The sequence below is a fragment of the Aspergillus undulatus genome, assembly GCF_047715775.1.
Source record: "Aspergillus undulatus strain CBS 261.88 unplaced genomic scaffold BDV17scaffold_5, whole genome shotgun sequence".
In the NCBI taxonomy this organism is placed as follows: Eukaryota; Fungi; Ascomycota; class Eurotiomycetes; order Eurotiales; family Aspergillaceae; genus Aspergillus; species Aspergillus undulatus.
The window spans coordinates 533,288-559,671 of NW_027396609.1; the positions used below are offsets into that span (position 1 = coordinate 533,288).

The following is a 26,384-nucleotide window of genomic DNA, read 5'->3' on the forward strand; positions in this document are numbered from 1 at the left end:
GATAGACATCTATGTCCGACGTGCAGTGTCAGGGTTATGTAACTCAGTTGGAGAGACCAAATGCTTCTTCCCGAGCGTTTCAGACATTCGGGAAAATTGGCTTCATGCTGCTTAACGCTGTTAAGCCCATGTCATACATCTTGTGACTCGGAGACGGTGTCGCCATATGCAGGCACTGATGTCTTCATGCCAGTACGATGACTTCGTTCTGTCTGATCTTCTTAGCAACTTAGGTTCTCGCGGGTCCCAATGGTTCAACCAGAGCATCGCCTCCACGAGAATTAGATTTCAACAATAACCCCAGGCGCGGGATTAAGTCTCGAGACCAACTACTCACCAGGTTTCGGGATGATTTGTGCTCGGTTGTACTACAGAGTATACAAGGACTTGTTCTCTGTACTTGCTCCGTGGGGTAGTTGAGGGATTTGATTTCCGCTAAAGCCTATCTCAGCACGCAGAAGAGCGGTATGCTTGTGGTACTCAGGTCGAGTCCGGGATGTCCCTGCGTCTCCAGGCTTTCTCAAACTTTCCGTCATCTAAGCATAATTTGGAGCAGTAAACTCACTAAACCCATGCCTCGGCGGTTGACACTTGATGTCTTTGTGTGTACGAGATCCGGGCCACTTTCAAACCCGGCTGAATATGACCAAATGTCGAGGCGCGGCTCGGAGAAGCTTCACGGTCCTGCTGCCTTGCTTCGCGTACAGCATTTGTCATCGATGGCGTAGTTATAGTGCTTATATGATATTAGCGAGTCGGGGTACGCCCGCAATAGAATTTCAGAACATCCGCCATTCGAAAACACTCGACCAGCAACCAACACATACCAAAACTTCGACATTGGAATATTCTCTCTTTGTTATGTTAAAGTTAGCTCCCGTGGATTCCCAAGCTCAATAGCAAGTTTTGGCACCGCCTCAAATCTGACTTATCCTACATCAACATCTGCATGCGACATGAGACGTCCAACCCAGCCTGCGAACCATCAATAGCGCCTGCAAAGGCTGCCTAATATCAATGCGGGCTGAGGTCTCACCTGACAAAGCTTGCTCATGAACTTTTTTTTTATGATACCTCTGATGCCGACGCCATCGGTCCCTAGCTTCTAAAAAAGAGAACCGAGCCATTGTTCTATTCGGCATCGCAGTGATTACCAAGACTCTTTCTTAGGTACGGACTTACGAATCAGATGTATCAGACGTCAGATATCTCAATGCTTCCGGAAGGAGATTTTGCAGAACAACGTTCAACGGCAAAATCAGAAACATGGCTGGCGATTCCGGGCAGGCAGGCAGGTGAGATCATATTGTACTTATAGGCCAGAGCCCCTCGCTTCGGGAAACTCTCTTGAAGGAAGTATGCGGTGTGCGTTTTCTATATAAGATCATTTTCCTACCTCTTTATTTACTATATCCATCTCCCTCATATCGATCTTTCTCTCCAACTACCTACCAGCTTAAATCGTCTACCAAGCATAGCAATCAATCACAATGCATCTCATCAGCTCCCTCTCTCTATTCCTCGCCTTTGCGCTCTCTGCATTGGGTTTGTCTCTTCCATCTGCTCGCCGAAGTCAACACTAACCGCCACAGCCCTAAAAATCACATCCCCCGGCACAACAAACCAACGAGTCGACTTCAGCAAGCCATTCACAATCAAGTGGACGACTGTTCCGTATGTCGCACCCACCAATCTATCCTTACATTCAGATGACCTGAATGAAAACTGATTCTCCATTCCAGCTCCGACCCCGAAAACTTCACCATCACCCTCGTCAACAGCAACGGCCACAACGTGAACAAGGACCTCGTCAAGGACATCGACTCCTCGGAGGAGGAGTACCGCGTTGAGAGCGTTTCAGGGATTCCGACTGGGTATTTTCATGCTTACTTATACTGCATACCTATCTACTCCCCACCTACCCTCTTCACTCAGTCAAGTGATTGATGCATGGGGGGTTAAGCATTGATGAGTTTTTTTGAGCCATAACTGATGATGCTTTGTCCAGAAACAACTACCAAATCAACTTCCGCTCCACCGAGCGCAACAACATGGGTATTCTTGCGCAGAGCCCACGGTTCAATGTCACGCGGGCTGCGGCTCGTGAGGAGGAGAATGATGATGATGGTTAGTGCTTACTTGCTTGCTTCCACTTGTCGTCGTTCTCTGTTCTCTCTTCCTTCCTACAGCTCTTCTTTCTCTACTTCTCTCTTATGGTTTCCTTTACTTTATCTTCTCTTCCCCCGAGCATGAATAAACCTTATTCGCTAACCACCGCACCCCCCGACAGACTCGTCCTCGTCGACCGCAACCTCCACGAGCTCCGGCGCAGAGGCCACAGAGACAGACGAGAACGGCGCCGCTCGTATGAGTCAGGGTGTTCTCTCTGCGTCGGTCGTCGCCGGTCTGATCGGGTTGGCTGTTTTAGGGCTGTGAAACTAAGTCCATTGTCCGCTTTAGTACGGGATGAGGTGAGGTGAAGAGAAGTGAGATTCATGATGGATCGAAAAGGACTATTGAAGCACGCAGATGGAGATGGGAACTGGGAAACGGTGAGGGGGTGAGTCATGGATGGATCGGGTCCTGATGTAGAATCCTGGGAGGAAAGCGTTGCGTTGCGTTGCGGTTGAAGATGGATATGATGCGATGCGATGCCGTTCGTGATAGAATGCATGGGTTATGAATTGGTGGTCTATGGATAGTAATAGTTTAATGATTCATCTAGATTGGTTTCTGGTTTACTTTGGGGCTGGTTGCTTCAAGTTGTGCGATGATTATACTTTGTGCAGGCTTGGCTAGTCTACCTAGTAATGTGCGTCTAAGAACCAAATCGATAGATAGGCAAGGGGGTTGGCTACCGATTTTGAAAGGTTGTGTGTGATCTGTCACCAGGTAGGTGGTTACGAAGATAAACATGCGGTAAGAGAAACATTCATTCCATATCAGAGACCGATTCTATTACTTGAGTAGGAAACATTGGTAGGTAGGCGAGTGAAGAAGCCTAGTCTTAACGAGAGCCAAGATGTATGAAGGAAAAGCCAACAAGATAGATAGTCAAGACAGGCAAGAATTTTGGCAAGACAAAACCGCCGAAAGATACAAGAGATTGACCGACATTTCGAATATGTACTCAGAACCGTAAAACCCTTGTCAAGATGGAAAGAAGAGAAAAAATATATATGGAGAAACCAACCAAGGGGTATTGGAGAATAGTCAGGAAAAAGAAGGAAACGGAGATGGAGAAGCGAAGAAAAGGTAAGACCGGAAATAGTTCATTGTGAATCGCAGCCGGAACACGAATTCAGCGAATGTAATCCTGTGCAAGGTTGCAAAAGAGCCGTGGGAATGAAGCAGACCATAATGGAATCAGGTAAACGCCGATGTCTACCTGCAGTATGAAGAGAGGTAAGGGGAAAATGTCATCAGACGTTTCGCAGCGCTCAAAGACAGGTCATCACCGAGGACATGGAAACTTCGTCATTGATTAAATAAAGAATGGAAACTCAAAAGTGTATATGAAAAAAAAATCGTGTTGAAAGAAAGAATCAGGCTTCAACCTTCTTGCGCCGAACGAAGAAGCGAGAGAAGCTCGAGTCCCTGGGCGGGGGTCGAGGGGGCTCGGGAGGCCCTGTGTTCCGCAGGAAGTCGGCCAGCGCGCTGGTTTCTGTCTGCCGCTCCGAGACAGACGAGAGGCCATACATAGCGTCGGTGTTGTTGCGTTCTGAATTGGACTTGGTCGTGTAGTTGGACGGTCTTCTTGAATACTGATCTGACTGCTGACGGAGAGAGATTTGAGAAGGCTTCGCTGAGGGGACTTTGGGCACGGAATTCTTTTCGGACGAGGTGTTACGAAGGAGTCGAGCCTTCATGGAGGATGTACCGCCAGTCGGGGTTCTGGTGCGTTGGCTGTTGACAGAAAGCGGCTGGACTTCAGGTTCCGATGGAGGTGGAGGCACGTTACGAAGGAAGTCTATCAGACTTTCCTCCTCACGTTTGGGCTTCGGCTTCTCTTCTTCTTCCAACATCGCTTCAAACTCCTCATCGTCCCAGTCTAGGTCGTAAGGGTCTGGTACCCGGCGCCGCGTCCGCTTAGGTAGAGGATCGTCGTCGACGGCTATCGAGCTCGGCTGCGGCTTCGACGGCGCTGACTTGACCTTCTTGGCCGACGAGTCGAGAAGCCCGGTGCGGGAGCCGACCGACGCTTGTGATTTGGTGGCTGTTGATTCACCCTGAGTGCTGGTGACCGAGGGGGTACCGTGCTCATACGCCATATCTTCCGAGTCCATGGTGCTGCGGAATGGCGCGACAGTGCGCGAAATACGACGTGCTCCAGCAGTGGGTGGACCTTCGCGGATGAAGTCGATAAGATCGGAAGTCGAATTTGCTTCACTCTTGGGGGGTGCAGCAGATCTGGCTTGCGCCCGAGGTCCACGAGTCGAGTTCGAAAGTGCGCTCTCGGCCCGAGAAGGAGCCCGAGAAGTTCTCTTTGTCAATTCAGCCGTATCAGAGGACTCGCGACCAGGAGACTTGGCGATCGGGGGACTGGCGGGCCCAGAATTCCGGATAAACTCCGCAAAATCGGAAAGACTATCATTCCCGGGTCTGGCGTCTCGAGCCATTCCTGGCTTCGACTTTTGTGAGCTAGGCGCACGAGGCGCTTGAATAGGGGCAGGATTTGGCTTAGGCTTTGCCGCCTCAGGAGCTCTGGTCTTGGGCGAGGGTTGACTCGACATGGTCGTTGGTGTCCTTGTCGAGGCCCTAGAACGAGAGGCGTCCTCTGCCATGTCGGAAGTATTGGATCGCTGGGCTTTCCATTTCGGCGCATCCGGGAACTATCGAAAGTCAGTATTATAGGCAAGGCTTTTTGAGGATCGGGATAACATACGTCCATCTCTCTGACGCTCTTCGGTGTGAGCGTAAAGTGGAGCGTCTCCTCGCTGCGGATCAGCTCATCCAAACCAGACTTATCGTCACTCGAGTCTCCAGTTCCACCGGACCTTCGGCTTGTTTCTGAATCACGGCGGGGGCGTTGAGAAGCCGCCTCATTTGGCCGATTTATCAAACCTTTGAGCTTGGTGGAGACCTGAGATCCTGTGCTGGAATTGGCAGTCATGGGGCGTTTTTCCCGGTTGCTACTGAAGCTGCCTGATCTGCGAGGTTTCGCCAGAGTTGAAGGATGGGGCGATGATGTTGCGGAAGTTGACGGCCGTGCTTGAATTCGCTGCACTCCTGCACGCTCTGTGGCGGAGCTTGAGATTGACGACGTCGCAGAGCGCTGGCTACCACTTGTCAGGTTAAGCGGGCTGGGGCGGTGGTAAGGACGCGAGAAACTAGAGCGTGTGCTGTCACCAGAGTTGGACGGCGGTCTTGACCCGCGAGTGCTTTCCATCGAGGGGCGGACTTCACGATTCGGTGTTGCAGCTGGTTCTGCGGTAGAGGTGGTGATAGCAACAGCGATAGGTTGGTCAGGTACGTCTTCTTCAATCTGCTTTTCTTGTGGACTAACGACGCTCTCCAACCCCTGTTCGCTCGGTGAAGGTGTTGAGGAAGCCAATTGTCTATCACGACGCGCGACATCGCCACTCGACTTCCGCTTTGGCCGTTGTACAGAAGACAAGGATGGCCTTTCGGCAGTTCCCTGGCCTTCGATAATCGTGTCTGGCTCAATCAAAAATGTTGAGGATTGGGCTCCATTGGCCGGACTGTTCGCAATATGCGACGGAACGTTCTTTTCCTGTGCGGTGTCTTCGATTTTGACATCTGATGAGATATCCTCGGGCGCAGCTGAGACCAGTTTTGGTTGAGGTTCTGACTGAGAGAGCTCCGTGGAAGAGGACTCAATCTTCTGAGCTTTGTTCTCCTGAGCCTTCTCAAATCGTTCAGCCTCTTCACGCTCCTCACCCTCCTCACGTTCCTCACGTTCCTCGTGTTCATACATGGTCTCAAGGCGACGTCGCTCTTCTGAAGCCGAAGATGGCTTGCGAGCAGCCGAGTCAGCCGATTCAGTTTGGTCAATCTCGAGGCTTTCAGAGGGGCAAGCGGCGGCTGGTAGAGACCTTGATCGAGCATGGCGGGGAGGCGGGACACTTCGGCCCACGGGTGTGGCAGGCGAACTAGCATTGGAGGATGGCGTTCGTGGTGATTGTAAAGTGAGCACCATTAGACTTTGCGGGCGCACTTTGTGAGCGACGACGGCTTGCATAGTCTGGAACTCGCCTGTCTCGACGTCGTCGGCATTCTCAATCTCTTGGATATCGTTCTTTCCCATGGGCAGAGGAACAGATATCGGGTCGATGTCAGATTGAGTCTCCGAGTTGGGCTCTTCTAGGGGAGGCGAAAGCGGCGATTGAGAGTCATCAGCCACAGAAAAGCTGCTCTTTCTGCTATGCAGACCAAGAGTGCCATGTCGTCGCAGCGAATCGCGGGATGCCAGTCGAGACAAGTTTGGTGTACGAGTACGTTTTCTCCACGTCCGCCATAACCGTCCAAGCGTCGGGTTCAGCGCCAGTTTTTCGATATCGAGCTCTTCGACTACCAACCGGTTCATGCTGCTTCTCTCTTTTACTTCATCTTCATCATCATATTGTTCAACGACGAGTTTGGGTGCAAGTCGAGATCGAGCGGTCTCTCCAGCAATGATGAGGGCCTGCTCCCCAATATGTTCGATGATCGATGTGAGAAATATGGCCGCAGCGGGCGTTATGTTGCCAATATGGTTGGTAAAGCGCCGGGGGGCGCCTTCATCATCGACCAGACCTTCTTGAGCGATATATTCCTCTTCGTCATCCTCTTCCATGTCGCCAAGACGTGTATAGACCATGCAACGCAAGCGCGTCAGCTTCCAGGTGCGAATCAGGTCAAATTCACCATTTGGCATCTGGCCACCGCGAAACTCTGTTTCTTCGTCCTCCGTCTCTCCCAGGTACTCGCTCAATTCTTCATCCGCCACAGAAACGACCAAGTTCGCCAGTCGGGGTTTTAATACGTCAGCGACAGCAGGTCTGATGGAAGCTAGCTGCGTCGATTTGGCTGCCGCTAGGATGTTGAGAAGTAGATAGTCGAGGAATCCATTGAGAACGGACAAGGCGTCAGCAGTGACGAGGGCACCGGAGTCGTCTTCTTCGTCAGCTACAAAGTCTGCGGTATTAAATTCCTGGTCGGAGGTGATAATCTGAGAAGCAGAGGCTGGGACGATAAAGGAGGGCGGCGGGTTCACGGATGGAGGGGCGAGATGCATGAGGGAGAGCTGCGAATCACTGGAGATACTGGCGCTGCGGGAGCGAGACCGAGAGCGCGAGAGCGTTGTCCCATAGTCGGACTCTGGCGATTTTAAGGGTTGCTGCATCTTTAAATGACAGGCGAGAGTGGGGAGGGAATGTCAATAGTGTAGAATGAGGTCCTAGGAGATGGCAATTCTCTTTCATCGAGTCAGCCAAATGCAAGCCACAGAAGACATAGAAAATCCCCCGTCAGCCTCAACCTGTATTTCTCCTGTATTTTGCCCAGCTAAGCTAGATTATTCTCGGAATCGTGATCTTCGTGCAGCGCATTCCAAAGTCCAAAAGTCTGATAGAGGCAGCAGGGCAAATGCGGGCGGTTTTCTGCGCAGTTCGCCGCTCTCCTTTGTGGTCTTTTCTTTTCTCTTTTTTGGGCCCAGCGCGCCGACGGGAGAAAAAAACAATGAAAGAGGCAGAGAGGGAATGCAGAATAAGCGTGAGATGCGGAGTTGGATTGCTGTCAGAACATACCCTGTGTGACAGATCAAGCAATCAGCAGCGACCGTTGTTCATTTCGTCCGAGGGAGTGTCGGGAAGGACGGGAAGGGGAAACGAGAGTGGGTGACAGAGAGTGCGAGTGTGAAAGAGATGAAGGAATGGATGGATGGACTAGATGAAGAAGTAGGTGGACGAAGGGAAAGATGCAGAGGAGAGCGAGTTGAGAGACGGGAAGATTCAGATTCAGGAGTGCCCGAGACTGGCGATGGTTTGACTCTCACAGCAGTCTTGATTTCTCTGATCGTGAATATCCAGTCCCAGTGGTCCATTAAGGTACCCGCATCTGGACCACGCTAAAGTGGTCTTGCAGAATCAGGAGACGGTGGGCCCGAGATGGCGTATCCTGACTGTGGGAGCCAGCAAATAACAGGCCCCAGCCCAGTGCACCGGGCGAGGGGCCACACGTCGTGCTGTCCCTGAGTCTGCTGCAGCGCCCAAAAAGCCCACGAGCGGGCGCTGCGGCCAGCACGAGGGCAGCAGCGCGGAGCATTTGCTGCGATCGTCGAGGATAGTCAACTCTCCAGCCAAGATGTGCAGGGCAAGCACTCATAGTTCGCCGGCCATCCATGGTTCTGGTCGTGTCGATTTCAATAGTCTGGCAGGCGTCCGGGGCTAATCTACCACGGTCCAATCTGCTGGGTGCGATATCTGGCTGCATGCCTCCGTCACAACCCAAACGTTGCTCAGGAACCAGCTTGTCAGTGTCAGTGTCACGATTCGATAGTATCGCTTTGCTCGCTACAACAACCTATAGCATCTTGTGCATTATGCCGTAATCTAGACAGAGAAGCAGCCTTGAGCCCCGAGGGGTCGCCCGAGCCAGACTGGGCCGGGTTCCACTTGCTCTCCCACACCCTGGACCAGCCACTTTACTGCTTCAGGCAGGAACCGGAAGGCGCAAAGAACCTTCGACTGTCGGCAGGTCGCTTGGGGCCCGAAGTCTGGAGAAGGCCACTTTGACCCTTCTTGCTGTTGAAGCCTGCATATTTGCTTTTCCCGCCGTGAAAGACATGAAAGAACACGGATTCAAGTTGCTTGGACTCTAAAATTTGGCCTTGAGTCTTGATGTCAGCAGAGCTGGCCATCATCACGATTGTCAACTACTATGCGGCCAATTTTCGGGAAGAACAACGTTCATGCTCTTCCCAAGTTCTAGTCGGGAGAAACAGTACTGCAATAATGATTATGCTACCACGCTGCCCAGTCACAGATTCACAGCATTAATGACAGCAGCCAAGAGGAGATATGTACTGGATCACAGTGCAACGATTTTCGTACCCGCCAATTCCGTCTTTGTCCTGACGCTTAGTCTGCCTGGTCGCAGACTACCTGGATATACAACAAAGACCATGGCAAATTCCTCGCATGAAACAAGTGGACAGTCCGACTCCTAATACACAAAAGTCACACGCTTATCCTTCATTCGAAGGTTTTCGTCCGCTGACTTGAGCATAGTGTATACCTATGAAGCCTTGGTCACTGGTCAGGCTGGTCGGACTCATGCTTAAAAGTCATCGATCCAGGACAATTCGACGCGGCTTATAATCCGCGCCCACCGGCCGCAGCGTGTTCGATTCAGATTCCGACTTTCCAAGTATCGGTCCCGAGTCAGGCCCTCTCGCCTGGGTCCTCGCAACCGATGGCAGCAATCTTGGCCCCTCTTCATACTTCAAGCGGGGTTTCGACCATCTTTTTGTCGATTCTGCCGTATTCAGGGCAGCAAACCATGGATACGAGTGTGGTTCGCGCGATTCATGCCTCGAGATTCGTTGCGTGGGCTAGCGAGATGGCCTGAATTTATCGACAGAATCACCGCCGATAATTGGCTTCTCTGCGCTCCGGCCTTCAGATCGCAAGGAGGCGTTCCCAGTGAGCTTATTATGGTGAGACATTGTCATTCTTCTTCTTGCCAATCCGGTTGTTTGAGGAAATGTCTTGCGATGAGCATTTCACCGCAACTTTATCTTCGTAATCCAGCGGGGAATGTTCGGTGTATCATGCCCATGTGGTTGACAACCTGACTGATTGTACCCCGAAATAGTCATGCTCGAACTATTAAACGGCCATCCCTGACTCAGGGGAGCGGCTCTCGTGTTTTCATGTTCTGCATGCTACACTTCATACTCCACTATGGCAAGGTCCGGTCGTTCGAACTGCTCACTGCCGCGAGCCCTCCCGTTGCCTCAGCGTGCTTCAGCTTGCTTCAGGTCCTCCCTTGGTCCTAGCTCCGCACGATTCCCCTGCTTCAAGACAGGTCGAACCATGATCGACATACAGCTGGGTTGCAGCCATGGTTAACACCAGCTCAACCGTTCGGGCCAGTCCGTAACTAGGCTCAGCATAGCAAGCTCGGAGCACATTTGTTCTTCACACAGGAAGAGGACGCAGATTCCCTGCATATAGCCCCCACGCCTTGCGGTGACCCCCGTCATCGTAATCTTCCTCTTATATAAAAATTGGGGCCAAGATGCATCCCCGGCCCATTTATGATTCTCCAAATACTTCAGAGTACGTGTCTTCACAGTAGTAAGCGTAAGTCAAGTCGAAGATGACGAAGAAGGCAAAGCTAGTGGTAAACGGGACGTCGGGGCATTTGGGGGCGATGTCAGTTAACGACTTTACTGCTTACTGTGTCTGCAATATGACACCATACCTGCAATATCACGGACCAGGAACACATCATCTTTCGCGGATGTGCGTCGGTAAATCTGACTCTGCCACTGGTACCAGCAATTACATACTATGTCCAGCGGGGCAACATCATCTGCCAACGAGACACCATAGTATCACGCCAAATGCTGGAGTAACCTACAAGAAAGTATACAAGTAGATGCGTTGCTTAATGTACCTACATAAGCCCCAGCCTCAGATCTGTAAGCTTCGGCCATATGCCCACTCATACAGTCATACTACTCTGTACGCATGAAGTTTGCATAACCTTACTATGTATAAGCAGTAAGGTATAAGCATTATTGAAGCTCATGCGCACAATCTCATTGTTATGCTCATAGTAGATAGATATTTGTGTTCTGGTTCATCTCCACGCCGAATTCCCAGCTCCATACGCAGATCTCCGGACTCGGCCTCACAAAACAGATAGTGATCAGCGCGCTCGGTGGTATATACGATCTAGGAATGAGGTGCAGCAGGTGCAACTCGAAAACGAAATCCTGCTTCTTGTTCTTTGGTGGTCTGGACCTAGATAGTCTAGATACTCCAAATACTACAATTTCTGCGACGAAGCAAAAGATGGCGTGCAAACAGGGATGTTCTTTTTAGTTTGGCACGGGACGTGCCAACTTGCGGGCCGGCGCCGTTTCAGAATCACATCCATGTGCCCGGCCAGTGTCCAGTGCCCACGAGTCTTGAACCGTTGGTCTGTAGTCTAAATCCATGGTCTAACGGACTCCCAAGTTTCAAGCTTGATCCTTCGGGACTCCGGGTGTTTATCTATGGCAACATTGGCAAACGTGTCATGGCAGCGTCGTCATTCTGCACGGGGTAGATGAAGATCTACAGGGGACTAAGGAACAACCTCCAGACTAGTGTGTGCAGTAGACTATAGATACGAGTCAAGCCTGGAGCACTGAGACTCCTGCTTCAGTGGGAAGGAGCAGAAGAGAAGAGAAGAGCAACCAGAGTGGTAATGACTAGATAATATTGATCCTAGATTCGTTGTTGAAACTTTCAAAATCTATAACTTGATATAGATAGAATAAACATTTGGACCCCGCTTAAATGCATTTTCTTTTCGTTGCTGATCGTAAAACGTGAAATATAGTTGTCCATAGTAAGATACTTGACTGGAGTGCCTGTTCATACACCCCCTTTCTCAGTAGCACGAGTAGCACTGGGTGGTGAATAGCACCTCCAATTCTCAAGGGCGTAGGCGACACCGCTGGCAAAAAAGCTCAGTTCATCAGGTCCAATGGTCACGTCGCCGTTGATCATGCGTTCACATAGTAAACGCTCAATCTTGTCGAACGTTTCTTGATTGGACTTCGGTCCCTGGCGAAAATGCTCAGCCTCACTGCCGACTTTGGCAAGATCACTAAATTCATCTTTGACGACGATGTTGCGGAAAGTCCCGATGACGTGGTTGAGGACCGTGTCAAAATATACTGCTCTGGCGCCGTCCTGGTCTAGAAAAGGTGATCGCACACGACCTGACTTGAAGTCTGCAACCCGAGCACGAAGTCGGGTTTTGTATTCAGGATTCCGAATCCCGTTGATGCCATTCATGTAGGCCTCAAATAGTCTCTTATCAAGGTCAAGAACATCATCTGTATGCTCAGGAAGCTGTTCGATCGAGTCAGCGATGGCTTCATGATCAGCGTCATCAATGTCGCTGGTTTCCGCCCCGCTGTAGGTTTCTCCATGAGCTTTGTTCGGGTACGAGGACGCTCGTGCCAGTGCCATCATTTCGTGACAGGTCATGCCAGCATCGGCGTTATCCTCCTCTTCATACTTCACCGGCTCAATATAGCGCACTTCCGAGTCAAAGCGTACGTTAGATTCGAAAGAGATAAATGAGCCATCAAAAGACTCAATATCATCAATGCAGAGTTCAGACATAACATCAGAGCTGTCGTCCCAATCGAGAATGTCACACAGATCGTCGTCGGTTTCTTCGAAAATTTCATCAGCGTTGTATTCCGAGGAATCCGAGGCATAGCCCGATTCTGATTCTTCGTCATCTTCAATCTCGGCATAAGGTCTTTTTAATATCGGTTTTGGGAACTGGCGTGAAGCATTATCCGCAGAAGGCACAAATGATGGCACATGAGTGCTGGCAACAGCAGGATGGCTAGAGGTTACAGACATCTCGTCTGACGCATAACAACTGTCCCGTGAGAGCGAGATTTCCATATGCGAAAAAGTTGATGACAATGACTCCCAGGACTTTCTGCCCAAAGTCTGGACGCTCATTGTTAGGCCTTAGGCCGAACTATCGGTCACTTCACCTGGAAGAGCAGACGGCTAGAGGCCTAAGGTGTAAAAAATGAATTGCGTTTGAGGCGGATATCCAATACCGCCTCCGTAAATGCTCTCAGCTACTGCCAGCTGAGCGAGCAAGGTAGGTGTAGTCGTTCTTGATGTGAAAGTATGGCTTCAAATGCCTCCCAATGCACTTGTAGGAGTCCATGGCAAATAGCAGGTTCAGAATCCGCCTACTGAGGGAAACAGGGGCGTCCCTCGGCCTGGATCTTGGAGTACATGTTGGAGTCGCGCGTAAAAATCCGAGTTGATGCTGTAAGGTGGGCGTCTTTGATATTCTCTAGTTGCTGGTCCAAAGCAGATGTGGTTCTGATGGTAAACTCTTCGGCGAAATACATATAGACTATGGTCGGTGGCGAGTTGGAAAGGGGCAAGAATGGGGTACGCGCGATTCGTATCCTTTGTCACTGGTTTCTGTGCGATAATGAGGCTTGAGTAGACACAAGGTCAGGATTGACAGCCCTGCACAAGTGATGTAAGTGTATCGTGAGGGGTGATGGCGAACGTTGGCTATGAGGTCGTGCCCACTTTTCGTGGGAGGTCGTCCGAGGTACGGAGGCGCGGGGAGGGGTGGCGGCGCGAAAACAGGCGACTACCACTCAAAAATGGAGCGTAGTGATGAAAATATTTGGTCTTGACACGCAATAGCGACGGGGCATGGAACTATAGCACAAAGGATAGTGCTGAAGAGGAGAAGAAGGAGACCCTCTGCTGACTCTGGAAAGAGGCTATGAGGTTTCCGTCATCGACAAAGGCAAGGCAGATGACTCGTGACTTCGGGCCGGCTTTGGCCTGGGTGTCCATACTTGGTCTAGCGCCTTAATCATGTGACTACAGTTTTTGTCGATCGACACGTGATCTTTGGTTACGGGGCCCCTTCGTCGTCTCCAGGCTCGCCATCATCTCGAGTGTTCACATTATTGGACAACCAGTGGCTTGAGGAATTGAAGTTTTACAATCTGCCATATCCAGGTGCTGCAGAAGAGGAACCTCTTGGGAACTGCCTCTCATCCTCCAGCTTGACAGGCGATAACTACTCGCACGCCGCTCATTGAGACAACAACTCTTGCCCTATTGACGGCATTTCTAATCCTGACATTTACTTTGCATTCTTGTATGAATCAAATCGTCTGCCTCACAGAATTCTCCAGCCGCGATATTTTAGTCGACAATTATCCATTACTAGAAAAGGTTGAACATTCTTCTTCGCGGCTTTCTCTACAAATGTGCCATTATCGGAAAATGCAACACTTCTTTGTGGGTTGCTCAGCCCAACAATCGCTCCTGTGTCCATGACTCGAGACCGAGGTAGTCGACCTGTGAAATGGTTCCTCAGTTCTACAGATCTTTGTCTTGTCGCACTTCGGTTTCTACCATGACCCCAAGTCCCCGAATCTCACCTCATCATGATACCACGAGAGAGATGAAGCCCCTGCTTGTTACAGGGGCGCACCGCACGTACCGGACAGAAAATAACTATATCTGAGTTCCTTATCCAATGGGACTCTCTGTTGGTGTTGGTTCTGTTGCGCGACAGACCGACTTTAGGGCAGAGAACAAAGAAACCAACTGGGCGCACCTCTGAAACCCACGTTTAGGTTCAGACCCCTGCAGCACGAGTTCACAGCCTCGCCATGTGCTAAGACGAGCAAGACAGCAAGTGCAGAAAGATTATGGGCTTGTCTATTGAGAAACCTGGGGCCACGGAGACTGAATGCGAAAATGCGAACTACAGTTCCTCCACTGTCTCGTACCTGGGATAATAATAGAAACCCAACCTGAAGCAGAAATCTCTTTGACAGATGCAGATCACACAATACTTTCCAGACAAGTGGCGCACAGATGTGCCAAGTACGCGTATGTCTGTATCCTCTAGCATACCAGAGGTCTATTCCGTGCATTGTTGCTGGAGGCGCACATTCCTCCCAGCGACTTAGCCCCGTCACCTTGACACTTGACAGACAGTCCACCAAGCTTCATCCGCCCCAGTGGACTGGATAGCCGAAAGAAAAGAACAACAGCTCCACTGACTGCAAGATATTAGACAACGCGATTGGATAGGTGAGTGACTAGCGCAGATCGTTGTAGCCCTAGAATACTACTTCTATCTTGCTAGCTTCTGGTCGAGAACCATCATGACGCTTATATTCATGAAGCCGCATCCACGGTTGAGGATACCTACTTCAGGCCAGGCCGAACGGACTCTGCCGTTGGAGCCGATTGATCTTCGTCTATTGCTTGCACGTCCTCACACTGAATCGTTCAGCATTATTCATCTCCGCTAATCCCCGATCTGTCTATGCTCGCCCAGCTGATGCCCCTTCGCCCGTTCCAGGCATAGTGCTCGTTGCATTCCAGTGGGCGGCCATTCAGGATTCGAGTCCAACCCTTCGTCACCCAGTGCGTGTGAAGTTTGAGGGTCTTGATCAGCTACTCATTCTTCTCATCTGTGATTGGTGACTGAGGTTAATTGGGAATCAATAGTTCGTCCTCCCTGGCTCGATTGCCAGAGAGCGGTCGATATCAACACCCCGCCAGGCCATTAGTGCGCATTCCTCTCCCATCTTTAGAAAGACTGGAATGCGAAGGGAATTCAGAGGCTGGCGAGAGCTGTGGCAATTCAAAAAGAGCCATCGCGCTTTTGTTTGTTTGCTTTGTCTTCTTTGCACCTTCTGCAGTGTGTTCTTTGATTGCCAATCCAGCAAACAGTTCCTACGCGCTGCATTCCACCTGCACGCCTCTACCATACTCGCACCACTGCGGATCTCCGGCTCTATTTCCCAGGCTTACTATACTTGACTTCCGCGACCTTGTTGCCAATCATATCTCGTCTTTCTCTCAACTGTCTGGGTCAAGTCTTTGGCAGCCTCTTCGTCGCCGCAAACGGAAGAAGATCTCCCGCTGACAAGATGTTCGCCCAACCATCTGATCATTCTTTCAATGATCTGTTTAATCAGTACGTCAATATGGAGACATCGAGCACGGACGGCAACAAGGATTTCTCGTTTCCAAACAAATTCGACCAAATATTTCCACTCGACTCATTCTCAACCGAGTGTGGCGACCAATCTCCGATTATTTCCACCACGCAGCACACCCGTCAGTCGGCGCAGGACTGGAGCAAGGACCTTTGGTCTCTGTCGCAGAATACGAGTTGCTCTGCGGACTACGACAATCTCGCTTTCCAGGACAGCACCCAACCTTCAGCTGTCTTGGAGTCAAACGTTGAGCTCGAGGCTCCTTCAACTGGAAGCTCCCAGGCTTCCATACCCCGCTCGACGCCTTCGACCCCTCCAAAGACTCCTGGCTCGAAAGCCAAGGGAGGTCTATTCACTCAGAAGACCATCCGTCGTCACCGCGATTCTAATGATCGCCGCGGCTTACTGCGCTCCTCTCAAGTTCAGAAAGGGAACAGTAGGATGGCTTATCCTGAGGCCTGGGCTCAACGACTTCAAGATTTCGCCATCCACAACTCGGATGGGTGCCTCCCATTGTCGCCACCACCATCTGACATCCTCGTCCAACAAGAAAACTTCCCTAAGCACACCGCTGCGCAGATGAATCACTCAGTAGAAAGCTTTCAAGCGCCGACAGAGATGCATCAACAATTCGACTCTGGTGGTTATATCACTCAGACTCCCGCAATTCCCATGCCGTCACCCTCCGCAAATGCTCTAACGAGCCAGCAGCAGAGGTATTTAAATCAGACAAACACATCTACATTGACACCAAGCCCTCCTTCTGCAGGAGAATTCTTCTCATCCCCACATTCCACGGACCCTCAATCAATGTCTTCCTGGAATTCCGATGCTATGAGTACACCAGCATTCCAGTTCACGCCGGAACTTCAGAGCCACGACCCGCAGACATGGTGGTCGTCTATGCCTTCCGAGGTGGCGCAGCGCCATGCTTCATATCAACATATGATTGCGTCTCCGGCTCCGCAATGGCCAATCCAAGCGTCTGCCAATAATAATGATATGCTGCAGGGGGGGCTCATGATTCAACTAGACCCAACTACGTCGTTCGATATGTCTTCGTCTTTCCCCTCTTCCACGATACCAACAACCGCCAACACTCAGGACACCAACTCATACAGCCTCGATACCCATACGCCCCAGCAATATGTCGACTCATCGTCTTTCACAACGCCAAATATGCCCAACCCATCACGATCGCCCTCCATATCCCCCAAAACAAACACCATGCCAACAAACGGATCTGCCATCCGCAACGGAATGGCGATGAGAAGCATGCCTCGCCGGCCGCAGAGCCGCAAATCGCCCGCTCAACCAACGAGTGGGCCTAAGCCCGTCAAGGCCCCCAGTACAAGCCCTAAGAGCGGCAAATCAGCCACGGTGTCATTTGTCAATTTCACTGCCAACGACAGCCAGAAAATTCTCACTGGCGTTGCACCAAGCGGCAGCTCTAAGACAAAAGCAAGACGCGAGCAAGAGGCCCGCGATCGGCGGCGCAAGCTTAGTGAGGCCGCGCTGCGGGCGGTGCGGAAAGCAGGTGGGGATGTCGAAGCCTTAGAAGCTGTTTTCTGCTAAACCAAAAACGCTCTCTCTGTATCATCAACATATATACATTGTAATATGTTTTGAGTGCTCTTCTTGCATTTTGCATTTTCTTTCTCATTTTTCTATTTAGTTTTCTGAATCTCTCTTCTCCTTCAGCAATGGTCGTTTTGGCGCTTAGAGTACATTTCTTTTTATCATCGGAGCTTCGGTCGTTCGGATGAGGGCTTAGATCTGTTAGCACCTACGGAGTACCTACCTATGAAGTATCAGGATAATACCCGGTTACACTTATTATTCAACTTTGCCAATACTGAATACATGACAATCTGCACTTTTCGGCTTGTAGAAACATCCGGCACTACTTAGTAAAAGAAGTCGCATGCATACATAGGTATTAGGGCTGACAACGTAAGCACCCGAGTGAGTGGTCACTCCACTGGTGAGTTGGTGACTGGTCTCATGGTCATCTAATTATTGTTTACCAATTCCTCTACTCTTTCTTGTTTGTGAGCCTTGTGCAGCCTTGCGGAGGAGTCCCTATCTCAATATCTATCTCCCGATACAATTACTGATTATTTTTGTTTAAGGTATGTACTGTACCTCTTTCTACCACTCTCAGCTCTAATTTCTAGAATTTAATCATTTTATTCTTGTTTACTAACGCAAGCTCCTTTTACTACTGACCACAGAAACCCTACTACCTCCCGCTGAACCCACTGCAAAGCCGAGTCCATAATCTGCAGCATCACAGTAGCAATGTCTCAGGAATAAGACAGACGCCGGCGCGCATTAACGCTGTAAAAGATCCCATCCCTTCAAGTTCACACAGAGACGGTATTGATAAATCTCAAACCCTAGGGCCCGTCACACTGAAGCTCGCAGGCCCTTCGTTCAACGCTGGCTTGTTAATGTTACTCGGATGGAGTACAGAGATGAGCTACTGCCACGGTCGCCGAGAGGCATAGTGCCAAACACTCAGCCAGGATACGCTTTGATGCAGCGCCGGCCGAATCTCCCAGCAAACGCGATGTAGAATGGCGATGTACCTGATACCGACCATATACATATTGTGTTCGTCTTCATTTGCACACCCCAAACAAAACTTTACCTCTTAGAAGAAGTAGGTGTCCACGACTCTGGTTGCCATTTCTCACCCGGTGCATCCTTAGGCCGGAAAAAGGGGTCCTCTTTGGCAGTTGACGCCTTGCCCCGGGCTGCTCCATTCTTCTGGGTATTGGGATTGTTATTCGGCGCACCGGGAACAGCATGTAACGTCGGATCACTGGTTGAAGTCGCCGGTCCCGGTTGTTGTGTCGTCGCAGGCGCATCCAGTCGGGATTGTTCGGCCTCCCATTTCTTCTTCTGCTGTTCAGCCAGTAGCAAGATTCTGCGCTGTCTCAGAACATCTTCTTGTTGTTCTTGAATCGAGGGTGGTTCTGGTCGGACGTAGCGAAGCCATTGGTGCCATTGAGCTAGAAATGACTGGAGTCAGGCAAGAGTTGCTGGATGAAGGGGTTTAGGTGTGGAGAGCAACTTACGGCTCACTTGGACGTCGCCATAGTGGGTTTTCGGTCGGGGTTTGAGTATTCGGCGGAAGCGGCCCGCATTCAATTTGTCCCTGAATTCCCAGTATGTGTTTCCCGCGAGATCCTGCCCTGTCGGAGAGCGTTAGATGTCTTGGGTGTCTTCCAGGTTTGAGACGGAATCGCGAACATACCGACGAGAAAGGATCTTCGCCAGGGTAATCGGAGGCTTTTCCACTTGAACCACAGACTATTGATCGGACTCATCTGTCAGCGTGTATCCGGATGCCAATTATAAGCGTCAGAATGAGGATTAGGCAGTCGAATTAGACTGAGTAAGGACGAAGGTATTCGCAGAAATTCTGGCTGCGCCGCAATGCAGACGTCACCGGCTTACCTTCCTCGGGCTTACATACCCGTACGGTAAATAACGAGCCCAACAGGCATTCCACCCGCCCTCTCGACCATGACCTTCTTCGCTTCTTCTACCTTTGCAAATCTCACTTCTTTCCGTCCTTGGGACAGCCTTTGTGCTTCTTAACTACTGGCGCTCGTATATGCTCGCCTGATTACAGTGTCACTCGTCGTTCCCTTCGATCCAGCCCCTGTTACGTCATTCCCAACCCTTGTCAACAAAAGCCGCGACTATACCCCTCGCTTCAGAGCCGAATACAGCCACCTGGTGCTTTCTGATATCCATATCTATGTGCATGAGAGTCTACTGAGGGACTCACGAATTTCACCCTTCAAAGATGGCGTCCGTCACATCATTAGATAAAGACTTGCGCAACTTGCGCCTGTCCCGCTATACCCCGCAAGCCGCTGCCGAAGTTCGGTCTTGGATTGAAGAAGTGCTGCGCGAAAGGCTACCACCTGGTGACCTCCTTGAGGCGCTCAAGGATGGTGTCGCACTCTGCAGGCAAGGACAAAGTTCTGGTGGGCGTTGGTTAGTGTCAGATTGCTTACAATTTTCCGCGTGCAGGCTCCTCAACCTTGCGGTTTCCCCCGGTGTTAAGTACAAACAGTCGTCGATGCCATTTGTCCAGATGGAAAACATCTCGCACTTTCTCCGCGCTTGTCAACTTCCTCCCCTAAGCCTTCCGCCCCACGATGTCTTCCTTACCGTCGATCTTTACGAAGCTAAGGACCCTGCGCAAGTCCTTCAGTGTATCTCAGCTTTCAGTCGCAGAGCCAACGCCATACAGCCCGGAAAATTTCCGCGCGCGATTGGGGCACAGAGCAAGACCGGTACGTTGAGTCCGTCCTTGACCGGTTCCAGCCAGGGTCTTGGCACGCCTACAAGATCTCGGGGGCTCAGCGACGCCAACTCCAACTCAGGCCCTTCAAGTCCCGGTAGATCACCGCAGGCTGTCAGTAGCTGGAGTAAGAAGTCAGACCATCATGTAACACAGCCGGCCTGGAATATCCACCAATATGGATACATGGGAGGTGCCAGTCAAGCGAACCAAGGGGTCGCTTTTGGTGCTCGTCGACAAATTACTACTGCTGCCCCGCATGTGCCTAGTCTGGCGGAGAAGGAGAAGCGCAGACGTGAAGAAGAGGAGAGGCTCCAGCAGGAGCGGGAAGAGGAAGAACGAGCCCGCCGACAACAGCGCGAAGCGGATGAAGCGCGTGCTAGAGAGGAGGAAGGCCGCCGATGGGCAGAAGAAACGAGTCGTCTGAGGGAGAAAGAACGGCAAGACGCGGAGGAGGAACGGAGACGGTGGGACGAGGAACAACAGCAGTGGGAGCAGGAGGAGCAACAACGACAGCGTGAGGAGAAAGAGGCCGAGGAGAGGCTTGAAAATGAGAGACAGCGACGACGAGAAACGAGCGATGTTCGTCTAACAGGCCAGTTCCTCAGCCAGTACCGGGCTAGTCAAGCCGCGCCCGCGCAGACTTCGCCCAGTGAATCGCAGGAAAGCCAGCGTGTTCGAGAGCTAGAGCAGCAACTAGAGCGAGCGAAAGAAAGAGAGCGCGAGTACGAACGCGAACGCCAATCATTCAAGGAGAAAGAGAACAAACCTGCGGAGACCAAACGCCCTGTCCCAGTTCCCCCCAAGCCAAGCTACGACCTCTCATCTCTTGAGCAAGAACGACGTCTTCTCCGCGGTGAATGGCAACAACATCAGGAACCAGAGCCGGTTACCAAGGCAGAAACTCCCCCGCCTGTTCTCCCCCGACGACCTCTCCCTGATCCTACTACCGCCGCCCAACCGCTAAAGCCCCAGACATCAGAAAATCGAGTCGACCGCTTCCTCTCATCCAACCCCGCCCCTCTTCCCACCAAACCCGCCTCCCACCGTTTCCGGGACTACACCACAACATCCGAAGTCGACGCCGAAAACAAGCGCCGCATAGAATCCCAACAGAAGACGCGCGCTGGCGGGTGGGCATCTAAATCCCTTCTCGAGCGCGAAATGGAGCGCGAGCGCGAGCGCCAGAGAGAGTGGGAAGAGGAGCAAAAGCAGACGCAGGAAGCTGCCGCGCGCGGTGTCAAGGATCCCTCTATGAGTGCGGGACCGGGGGGCGCTTGGGACGTCCACCAGTATGGGTTTATGGGCGGTGATAATCAGAATCGCGGCGGGCCGGGGCTTGGTGTTGGTGGTGCGAGGCGCCAGATTATTGGGCCTAGGCCGCCTCCATAGTCCATAAGCCTTTCAAGGAAGGGTTGCTTGCATGCATCGCTGCGCTTTTGGCTTTTGTGTTGTTTAGTATATCCCCGATCACCCCTTTTGTATTCCCTCGTTTGGAAGCACATTGCTGCCCTTTACTAGTTACTTTTAGGATTCCTTAGCTCTCACTCCCTTCATTAATACTACAGATGTTTCTAAATGTTTATTGAATCTCCCGTGTTCTACGGATAAGGTATCCGGTTACTGCGCACAGCCCGAGCCGTAAGTCATTATAGGCTCGTACATAAATCAACTAGAGCATAAGGTGATAGCATAACACGCATTTACATAACACGTATAACATTACACTCATTCTTTCCTGAGAGAGAAACCACAACATTATTGAGAAAGGGTATCTATGAACAAATAGACGTACAAACACTTTAAGACAACATTCAAGATAATCCCTTTTGTTAAATCAGCAAAAGCCCACGCGATGGCAATGCAATACAACCCCCACAATAAAGAAGAACAATACGCGCAAAAGGCGTCCAGGATCAAGGCCCCGGAGCCGGTGAAGAGAAGGAAGACCCCTTTGCACTCACACCGGCACTGTCAATCGTGGGAATTACCTCCTCAACCAAGAAGGTCAGCCGCTCCGCACTCTCACCAAGCCAACTCCACTCCATATCCTCCGACATACGGGCAACTTGATTCTTCCTTCCCTCATGCTGCGCATTCTGCGCACGCCGAATAATCCCCTGACTCGTAAGACGCTTCGTCTTCTCCGTTACATGAAGCATATTGCTATCTGCTAGCAGGATGATCAGCGCTTCCAGAGCAAGCGACATCTTGACGTTATCAGAGAGCGAGGAGCTAGCTGTTGCGTAGGGGAGGAAACATTTTTCGAGCTTGGCTTGTGTGAGGTATTCGTCGTCTGTTTGTGGGGCGGAGGTTTCGCGGAGGTTGAAGAGGATGTATTCGGCGAGGGTGGAGTGCGCTGCTGGGGAGAAGTAGGGGAGGGCGAGCGGGGAGATGAAGGCTTGGTAGATTGGCAGGGGGAGGGGGCGAATGAATTCGACGAGGAAGTGGTAGAGGTCTTGGAGGTCCATGAAGTCCTTTGGGAAAAATTGGGAGACGGTTGAGAGGAGATGAATGAGGCGTTGGCGGAGGGCGAGGGAGGTTGCGTCGCCTAGGAGTGAGGATGCGTGGGTCGGGTCTGGTGTTGTTCTTGAGTCGGTTGTAGGGTTAGATGTAGGTGTAGCAGCAGCAGCAGCAGTCTTTCTGGTCGATCTAGTGGCTCTTTCTCTGCGTGGGCGTTTCGATTCGCGGCCGGAGGAGCCGTCTTCTTCCTCCTCGTCGGACCTGAGGTAGAAGTCTCCGTATTCTTCTGCGTCGATGTTTACCGCTGCCCCTCTCTTCCTAGACTCTTTCTCCTTGGAGGCCTTCTTTTGTGATAGCTTCAGCTCTCGATGGAAGACCTCGCGGAATTCATTGGCCGAGGATGCTGTACCGTCGGCAAAAACAGAGCGCAAGATGCGACGGTTGCGGCCGAACCCGGCGTTGGAGTTCGTGATATATTGGAATACCATGCTCTCCTTCAATATTCGATCGTTATGGGATGGATCCTCTTCCCTTCTTCTCCAGCGCTCGTCCCAGTCCTCTTCCAATACTTCGCACATGAACTCTAGCCAATTACGCCAGTGCTCCCAACGGGCCGGGTGCAGGACAGCACAGTTGAAGGCCCAGCCCACAGCATGCCAAAAGTCCTCTGCCCGTGACCAGACTGAAGCTGAATTCGCCAGGTCAATGTCGATGTCCTTATCCAAGTCCAACCTCTTCTCGCCGTTAGCCGCCAATCCATTCGTCGTACTATCGTCGAAGTGACGTCGTCCGCCATGACGCGAGGTCTCAAAGTGTCTGAATGCGAATGCCCTGCCAAATTGTGCATTTATAGGTCCGACAAGATTGTTCACCAGGCGCAGAAGACGAAGGGAGACACTGGGCGCTTCTTCCTCCTCGTTTGTCTTTGGTCGCCCGGTGGTGGAGGGATGGACGAGGAATGTGGCGGCGAGTGCGAGATGTTGTGGAGATGGGATGATGATGGGCGTAGACGCTTTTGAATCAGTAGTGAGAACGTTCAGGAGCAAGCCGAGGGCCTGGGTATCTATCGACGAAATGATTTAGTATATCGCGACGCGACGACGCGCGGGAGGGCACGAACGGAGCTTCTCCTCAAAAAAGATGGTGACATGTTGGACTAACTCAAACGGCAGGCGCTTCGCGGGATGACGGTGAGGCCGAAGGGCCCCTTTTTCTGGGACGGCCATCAAAATCAGAGAAAAGAGTTAATCGAGTTGTGATGTGGATGAGAAGACGAGAGACGAAGCTCTTCGAAAGATGTCCCTTGGCCATCAATTATTACCTGATAAGGTTAGATTGCAGCGACCAGCCAATGACAGTTGAGGGTGCTTTGCTGGCTTCAATCTCCAGCAATAGTACATCGGCGCCACTATATTTCTTTTTAGTTTACGCCTTGTTCTCTGTCTGTTTCGGTGATGTTTCAGTTGTCTCTTCTATGTAACTGACTACAAAGTGTAACCGGAGATAAGGCCCTCGCAACCTCTTCTTCTCACTGGGGTGGTCAAAGGATCGTCAGACACAGTCATCAATCAATCAAAATTAAAGCAATCCTATGGTGATACCCTAAGACTGCAGTAAGGCAGCAATCGTTGCATGACCAGATCGCCCGTAGTACAGACAACGCAAGCTTATAGTACAGTTGGAGAAGAAGCAGCAAGGAAAACATCCTGAAAAGAATAGTGGGATATCTGCATAGTAAAATATCTGCCCTTTATAAAGCCGCCAAACACCTTCTAACCCCAATTCTTTTGTGTCGTTTCTGGTTCTGTAGGTTCGCTGCGTCGGTAAACTTTGATTGCGCCCGGATATAATGGTCCATTCCTGCCGGTGCGGAAAATTGAGCCGCCCAGATCCGCCAACAAATGTGGCCTCAGCGCAGGTGATAGGTATTAAGTAAAATATGACAAGGATAGGTGGAGAGTAGAGCGTAGTAGCGAGTAGCGAGTAGAGGGAGAGAATAAAACACAATGAAAGGATAATCGACGAGAAACGAGTAAGGAAATTTGAAGGGAAAGACCTTCGGAAGGACGTAAGGGCTTTCCTTTACTCTTCGGGTATATCAGAAAAGAGACCTATCCGCAATCGGTGAGACTGTACTCTGGGTTAGCCATCCCCATGCGCTGCCGTCGTAGACGCGAACCACTTACGAAGGGTAATTTAGGGAGGACCACTCCCAAAGTAGCCAGGAAATTGATGACAAAATATGTCAGATCGTAGTGGGTATAATGTGTACTCAGAAGGAAAAGGCAGATCGGCACGCAGAGCAGGAACTTCTTCGCCGGGGTATACTGGTCCCCGTTGTCAATTTGCTCCCACATGTTTAGGTTGTCATAAGCGCCAGCGTTGAACTCGAATGGAATGCCCCGCACCCAGTGGAACATGAGGAACGATCCGAACATGTAGCTGATATTGGTCAGGGTCCATGATGTTTCCTGCGAAATGCCGGGGACGATGTCGTAGAAGATCTTCAAGGCCGCAATCAAGACGAAATGAATAGTCCAGGCACCTGTAGCGAGACATGGCTGTTAGTGGTTGCACATTCAAGCTGCTTTATTCAGTGATGAACGAGGTACGAAAGGCCAATAGCGACGCAACAACAGCCCACGCAAATCACTCACCCTTAGCATTAACCCAGTTCGCGTTCAGATTCGGGAGGGCGGCCTGGTCGCTGGTGTGCTCAATGGACTCGGCGGGTTCCTGGTAAATAATACTGCTCGACCTTCTCCGTCTGCCTGCCTTGCTCTGAGACATGGTGTGGTCTGGTGCCAGCCGGTGCGGTCCTGTATCAACCTCCGGTGGGAAGGAGATGGCACGGGGCATTAATAGAGACGACACTTTGGCGGTGTTCGGACAGTGTTGTAAGTAGCTGTGAAAGGAGAAAATAGAGAAATGAGAGCGAATTGACGAGAGTAAGCCAGAGGAAAAGGAAAGATTTCGAAAAGTACCGAGGATGACGACTGTCGGAGAGGGATGACCGAGTTAGTTAATGATACCTAAAGGAGCGAGTAACAATGGCGGGCCGGAGGAACTGGAGATGTTCCGACCGATCGGCTGGTCACGGGATCCAATCTAACAATATCGATTTATGGGAATTGTTCCCCTTCAACCTTCAGGAGTCACTCGATATTGTGGAAGTTGCCTCGGCTTCAAAGTTTTTGGCTGAAAACTCAGCTGTGCAGGCAACCCTGGCGGAAATTGAGGCCAGAATCCCTATCAAAATGAAGAAATAGGAGCAGGTGGGATGTGTCTAATAATAGCCACAGAAAGGGATCCGACAGGCGAGGCAGGTTCACATTGCGTCCAGACTCCAGAGCTGTCTGGCGTTCTAGACCATGGTTGTTTTCTAGAAGTCTCCTAAAATATATATCTCAAACTGATCTCTGCAGTAGCGCAGTTTTTCCACATGAACCCCTAAATCTTCATAGCTGGCCAATTTATTCTCAAATCCTTCACTGTGAGGGGGTTTTCTATAAAGAATAGAGTTTTAATTACTGGCTCCCTAAAGGACTTTAGATTCGCCTTCAAGTATTCCTTATTATGTGGTGTTTTGTGCGGATGGTTTGTCCATAGTTCTACGATCAGACTTGTTGAGGGCTCAGAAATATATAAGCCATCAGCAGCCTCCTCACCAAGGTCCCCAACCGCAACCTACTAAAATCCATATTGACCTAAACACTCGTACTCTGGTTCCGGGCTATACTGTATACTTTCTTTTGAAATCATGGACCATAATGTCAATAGTGCCGCAACCGCCGCAATCGCTGATTGCCCACGGTGATGACGTAAAGCAGGAAACCTCCAGAACAT

General features: G+C 50.9%; 8 protein-coding genes across 8 annotated transcripts; 3 read left to right on the top strand and 5 right to left on the bottom strand.

Annotated features, from left to right (window-relative positions):
• Positions 1-1,490: 1,490 nt before the first annotated feature.
• BDV17DRAFT_287701 (GPI anchored serine-threonine rich family protein) lies at positions 1,491-2,436 on the top strand (the record flags this gene model as incomplete). Its single annotated transcript, XM_073761231.1, has 5 exons — positions 1,491-1,545; positions 1,593-1,674; positions 1,743-1,874; positions 2,009-2,127; positions 2,291-2,436. 5 exons carry the CDS (start codon positions 1,491-1,493, stop codon positions 2,434-2,436), a joined length of 534 nt encoding a protein of 177 aa, XP_073619601.1.
• Positions 2,437-3,230: 794 nt separating this feature from the next.
• BDV17DRAFT_175014 (uncharacterized protein) lies at positions 3,231-7,466 on the bottom strand. Its single transcript, XM_073754836.1, has 2 exons — positions 4,886-7,466; positions 3,231-4,832 (listed from the first exon to the last, which is right to left on the bottom strand). Exons 1-2 carry the CDS (start codon positions 7,343-7,345, stop codon positions 3,546-3,548), a joined length of 3,747 nt encoding a protein of 1,248 aa, XP_073619602.1. The 5' UTR covers positions 7,346-7,466; the 3' UTR covers positions 3,231-3,545.
• A 3,664-nt stretch (positions 7,467-11,130) lies between these two features.
• On the bottom strand, positions 11,131-12,825 carry BDV17DRAFT_175043 (uncharacterized protein). The gene has a single exon (XM_073754837.1). It carries the CDS (start codon positions 12,702-12,704, stop codon positions 11,592-11,594), a length of 1,113 nt encoding a protein of 370 aa, XP_073619603.1. The 5' UTR covers positions 12,705-12,825; the 3' UTR covers positions 11,131-11,591.
• A 2,353-nt stretch (positions 12,826-15,178) lies between these two features.
• wetA (developmental regulatory protein WetA) lies at positions 15,179-17,621 on the top strand. Its single transcript, XM_073754838.1, has one exon. The coding sequence runs from the start codon at positions 15,683-15,685 to the stop codon at positions 17,324-17,326; it is 1,644 nt and encodes a 547-aa protein (XP_073619604.1). The 5' UTR covers positions 15,179-15,682; the 3' UTR covers positions 17,327-17,621.
• A 308-nt stretch (positions 17,622-17,929) lies between these two features.
• Positions 17,930-19,225, bottom strand: BDV17DRAFT_253714 (uncharacterized protein). Its single transcript, XM_073756681.1, has 3 exons — positions 19,014-19,225; positions 18,835-18,951; positions 17,930-18,768 (listed from the first exon to the last, which is right to left on the bottom strand). The coding sequence occupies exons 1-3, from the start codon at positions 19,084-19,086 to the stop codon at positions 18,401-18,403; spliced, it is 558 nt and encodes a 185-aa protein (XP_073619605.1). The 5' UTR covers positions 19,087-19,225; the 3' UTR covers positions 17,930-18,400.
• Positions 19,226-19,282: 57 nt separating this feature from the next.
• On the top strand, positions 19,283-21,660 carry BDV17DRAFT_253716 (calponin homology domain protein). Its single transcript, XM_073756682.1, has 2 exons — positions 19,283-19,738; positions 19,802-21,660. The coding sequence occupies exons 1-2, from the start codon at positions 19,572-19,574 to the stop codon at positions 21,465-21,467; spliced, it is 1,833 nt and encodes a 610-aa protein (XP_073619606.1). The 5' UTR covers positions 19,283-19,571; the 3' UTR covers positions 21,468-21,660.
• Positions 21,661-21,748: 88 nt separating this feature from the next.
• Positions 21,749-23,917, bottom strand: BDV17DRAFT_253720 (uncharacterized protein). Its single transcript, XM_073756683.1, has 2 exons — positions 23,659-23,917; positions 21,749-23,601 (listed from the first exon to the last, which is right to left on the bottom strand). Exons 1-2 carry the CDS (start codon positions 23,762-23,764, stop codon positions 21,992-21,994), a joined length of 1,716 nt encoding a protein of 571 aa, XP_073619607.1. The 5' UTR covers positions 23,765-23,917; the 3' UTR covers positions 21,749-21,991.
• Positions 23,918-23,989: 72 nt separating this feature from the next.
• BDV17DRAFT_253724 (ORMDL family protein) lies at positions 23,990-25,978 on the bottom strand. The gene is made up of 3 exons (XM_073756684.1): positions 25,196-25,978; positions 24,725-25,083; positions 23,990-24,668 (listed from the first exon to the last, which is right to left on the bottom strand). The coding sequence occupies exons 1-3, from the start codon at positions 25,395-25,397 to the stop codon at positions 24,621-24,623; spliced, it is 609 nt and encodes a 202-aa protein (XP_073619608.1). The 5' UTR covers positions 25,398-25,978; the 3' UTR covers positions 23,990-24,620.
• Between the last annotated feature and the right edge of the window lie 406 nt (positions 25,979-26,384).